Source organism: Perkinsus marinus (assembly GCF_000006405.1).
Source record: "Perkinsus marinus ATCC 50983 genomic scaffold scf_1104296974080, whole genome shotgun sequence".
Classification (NCBI taxonomy): domain Eukaryota; phylum Perkinsozoa; order Perkinsida; family Perkinsidae; genus Perkinsus; species Perkinsus marinus.
The window spans coordinates 1-3,806 of record NW_003201228.1 but is presented as its reverse complement, the minus strand read 5'-3'; the positions used below and the strand labels follow the sequence as shown (position 1 = coordinate 3,806).

General features: G+C 48.5%; 2 protein-coding genes across 2 annotated transcripts; both read left to right on the top strand.

Annotated features, from left to right (window-relative positions):
- Positions 1–775: 775 nt before the first annotated feature.
- Positions 776–1,587, top strand: Pmar_PMAR020921 (conserved hypothetical protein; the record flags this gene model as incomplete). Its single annotated transcript, XM_002765941.1, has 4 exons — positions 776–857; positions 974–1,093; positions 1,261–1,385; positions 1,516–1,587. The coding sequence occupies 4 exons, from the start codon at positions 776–778 to the stop codon at positions 1,585–1,587; spliced, it is 399 nt and encodes a 132-aa protein (XP_002765987.1).
- Positions 1,588–1,907: 320 nt separating this feature from the next.
- Positions 1,908–3,799, top strand: Pmar_PMAR020920 (Nonspecific lipid-transfer protein, putative; the record flags this gene model as incomplete). The annotated part of the gene is made up of 9 exons (XM_002765940.1): positions 1,908–2,002; positions 2,048–2,124; positions 2,166–2,283; positions 2,327–2,449; positions 2,731–2,841; positions 2,909–3,014; positions 3,059–3,171; positions 3,312–3,474; positions 3,672–3,799. Coding segments are annotated over exons 1-9 (1,001 nt in total), but the record flags the coding sequence as incomplete, so codon positions are not given.
- Positions 3,800–3,806: the final 7 nt, after the last annotated feature.

Sequence of the window (3,806 nt, the reverse complement as noted above, 5' to 3'; positions counted from 1 at the left end):
ACGAAAAATATTCGAAGGCGCTCTAAGGCCGGCAACTTTACAACGTGATTGTGTGTGTCTCACTTGCCCGTTTCTTCAACTTCTCGGTTTCTCTGTAGTGTGATATCAGTGTCTCGTTAAACATTGGAGTCTGCCCTTCGTTGTCAATGACCGGATCTCGCCAGAAGAGAATTTCACACTAGTGGATACCTGAGAAACGGCCCGAAACGGGAGCCAAAAATCGGAATTGCGCCGAGAGAAGTAAAAGACATTCACGTGATTTGGGATCGAACTCCCGACTTCCCGATACAGCCTTTCGCAGCGAAAGTTTCGCTCTCCCGGTCGAAGCAAAGGAACCTGGATAAAATCGGTTAGATTAACCAACGGCAAGCTTATGCGCTCAAAAGGTGCTCCTATCCTTATGGCGCGCGCTAAAGCGCGCGCTCACTTGTAGTTTCCTACATGAAGTTTTGCGCTCAGTTGTGTTGCGCTCGGTCGTGATTGCGCTCAGTTGTGGGGTTACGAAATGCAGGGCACTCGGATCGAACCTGGAGCCTCTGCTGTTCCATATCTTGAATCAGTGTTGGCTCAGAGTGCAAGCTTACTTTGCTACAGTCCGGACTCCGGATGGTCAGCACAATTGTCAGCTTGGGGGCGCTGCTTGGTAGACTGTTGAGAGTTAATGAGCGTGTACTCGTGGCTCGTCTAATCTACCGTCTCAGACGTATACAACGAAGTTGTTTAGATCACTATGTCATCGTCTGATAGTAGCAGTCCCTCGCCTGCTGTGGTTACCATGCTCGAGCAGCTTCAAAGGGCGGCTCTAAGAGCTAGGGACCAAGCTGAGGACGTGGGGGATGATATCAAGGTTGGAGGAGGTAGTTGGGCTGGTCAACACTAGACATCTCACCTCATTGCCAACTCGTCATCAATGAGACGATTCCCATATCGATGAGACCTATTGATTACTTTCAATGAGTTCAACTTTGTCTAGGTCGTCCAGCAACTCCTAGAGCTACCTTCGACCGTATCAAAGTAGGGATGCGTTGCCAAGTGGAGCCCTATCAACGGCGAGGCGAAGTCGCCTATATCCAGCCCAACCATTGCGGTCTAGGTAGTAGTCTGGGAGGCTTATAACGTTTGTCTAGGATGGGGTGGTCGCTCCTATGTCCACTGTGATACACCTGCCTCTGACAACCGATGACTTAGAATTTTCATAAGGGATCATGGCAGATTCCTCAGATTCTATGGAAGGATGACTGCTGTATTGTTGATGGGCAGGTACCTGGGTTGGAGTTAAACTGGATGAGCCCTGTGAGGACCCCAGACAAGACGGCACTTTCTTAGATGGCAAAAGATATTTCGAAACTGATCCTGGATATGCCTTGTGGACCAGGCCTGAGGCTGTAAGTAACAATTCAGAAGCCCAATCGGCTCGTATTGTACATAGTTGGGATATGTAATCTATCGACATGTTGCCATGATGTGATGTTAACTGCAGAACAACAGTGAGAGTAGTATCAAATTGTTTGGCAGGTATCTTGTGGTCCCGAATTCGCCCCTTACGATCCCTTCGCCGATCTTTCCTCATCGAGTGACGAAGAGTAGTTACTGTTTCTAGTGCGTTATATTTAGTTTGAGTACTATCACATGTCGCTGACCACCAGGATGGTTGGGTGCGCTTTGGAATGTCGGGGAGGTTAGCTCAGCACAAAAGTCTAATGCGAACTGATGGATTGTTCGCGGTATCTATAGCGCCGCGGCCTCAGGGTAGACACAGTACTCTCTGTATCACTTCAACTGACAGTCTAGGCATCGTCTGGACTGAACTCAGGTGTTCGCATTTATTACAAGTCTGCGTTCTTATCAACTCTGTGAGGTTTCTGGGTGCTGGTTAGTGAGCGGTCGGTCAATGATATCATCACTGCGACTTTAGGTAGAGTTGTGAACTTTTCTATAGTATGACTAAACCTAAGGTCTACGTTACTGGGGTAGGCATGACCCCATTCATCAAACCTGGAAGGTGTGCCACCGTGAGCAACTATCATTACTCAGAGAGTCTCCTCAGGAAAGATATAGACTATGTCGATCTAGGGGTATTGGCTATACAAAGAGCCCTCAGAGACGCTGGGATATCTGGTCAAGGTAGGTGTTTAGTAATAACATCCCCAGCACTAGTCTTCCAGATATCGATGCGGCATATGCTGGATACGTGTATGGTGATAGTACATGTGGTCAACGAGTCATCTATCAAGCCATTGGCTGTACCGGTATACCTGTTGTGAATGTAAACAACAACTGCAGGTAGTTGGCTTTCTTCGAAGGCCTGCAATATTGCATTGCTCAGTACTGGGGCATCGGCTATGTATCTAGGGCGTCAGGCCATCCTGGCCGGCATGGCCGATGTATGCCTAGTCGTGGGGTTTGAGAAGATGGAGAAGGGCAGCCTTAGTGCTAAATACACGGATAGGTGAGTCTGATCGTCACATACTACCCGCTTTGAATGACCTGAGGGGGATGGCGATAGCCTCTAGGCAAGGCGTAGAATGTGTGTGTCCGCCTCCAGGGATTGTTGTTCCCGACTTCCGTACAGTGCCCTTGGTCTGTCAATGGAAAGGGTCGCCTATTGAAATCATCACAGAGGGGTTATTGATTATCAGTCCTGATTGTTGTTCCAAGTTGTCCGTCGCCGTGCGTGCTCTAGGTGGAGGTTGACGACCCTGTGACATTTGAGTGGTCTGGACATTTCAGAACGGACCCTCTTGATCGCCATATGGTAGAGATGGCATCTATGCGTGGTTTCGCAGCAGCACCAGGGCCTCCACAACTCTTCGGCAATGCTGGTATCGAACATATGGAGAAGTACGATAGGTTTTGCATTGCTCACTCGAATCATCCATTGTTGATGTACTACATGTGTGTATTGTAGGTACGGTACAACAGAGAGACAACTGGCATGCATAGCTAGCAAGAATCACAACCACTCTGTCAACAATCCCTATAGTCAATTCTGTGATCATTACACAGTTGAACAGGTAGTAGTCTATTCTCCGGCAAGGGCGTATCAATACTTTATCAGATACTGGCCTCCCCGAAGGTCTTTGGGCCTCTCACTAAGCTACAATGCTGCCCTACCTCTGACGGCGCTGCTGCTTGTGTGCTGATGAGCGATAATGCGGTTAGGAAATACGGGTATGCCCTAGGTATTGAAAAGGACCTGCATTCTCACAAATTTGACTGCAACATGGGTTGTGTGCGGTCGAGAGTGCTGGTTAGAGGGTTTGTAGCGTTTCTCATCTGGCAATGCTCAATATCACTTATATCTACTTTAGGTTAATCGATCAGTCCGTGGAAGTATTGGGTATGTCTATGGTAACCGATACACCAGCTACCTTTACTACCAAGAGCTGTATGGATGTAGTCGGCAGAGACATGACGAGGAAGGCCATAGCAGGGTTGTTGGATCAAACTAACCTCAGGATGAAAGACTTCCAGGTAGACACGTACAAAGGGGACATGCCCTACTAACATCCAGGACCATTAGGGGGGAGGGCAAGGCCCTCGTGCTTGGTTGTTGATCCCTATGTCTAGAAATGCATATCAGTGAGATGGAAACGTAGCTAACGCAAGTCATTACATATATGGTTACACAACATTACGCTGCCTGTGATACTGGAGGTTATAGCCGATAGGTTGTGGAGCTCCACGACTGCTTCTCTGCCAATGAGCTGATCACGACAGAGGCCCTTGGCCTCTGCAAAGAGGGACAGGCAGGTCCTCTGAACGAGCAAGGCAAATTCACCTACGGCAGGGACAACATGTAAGGT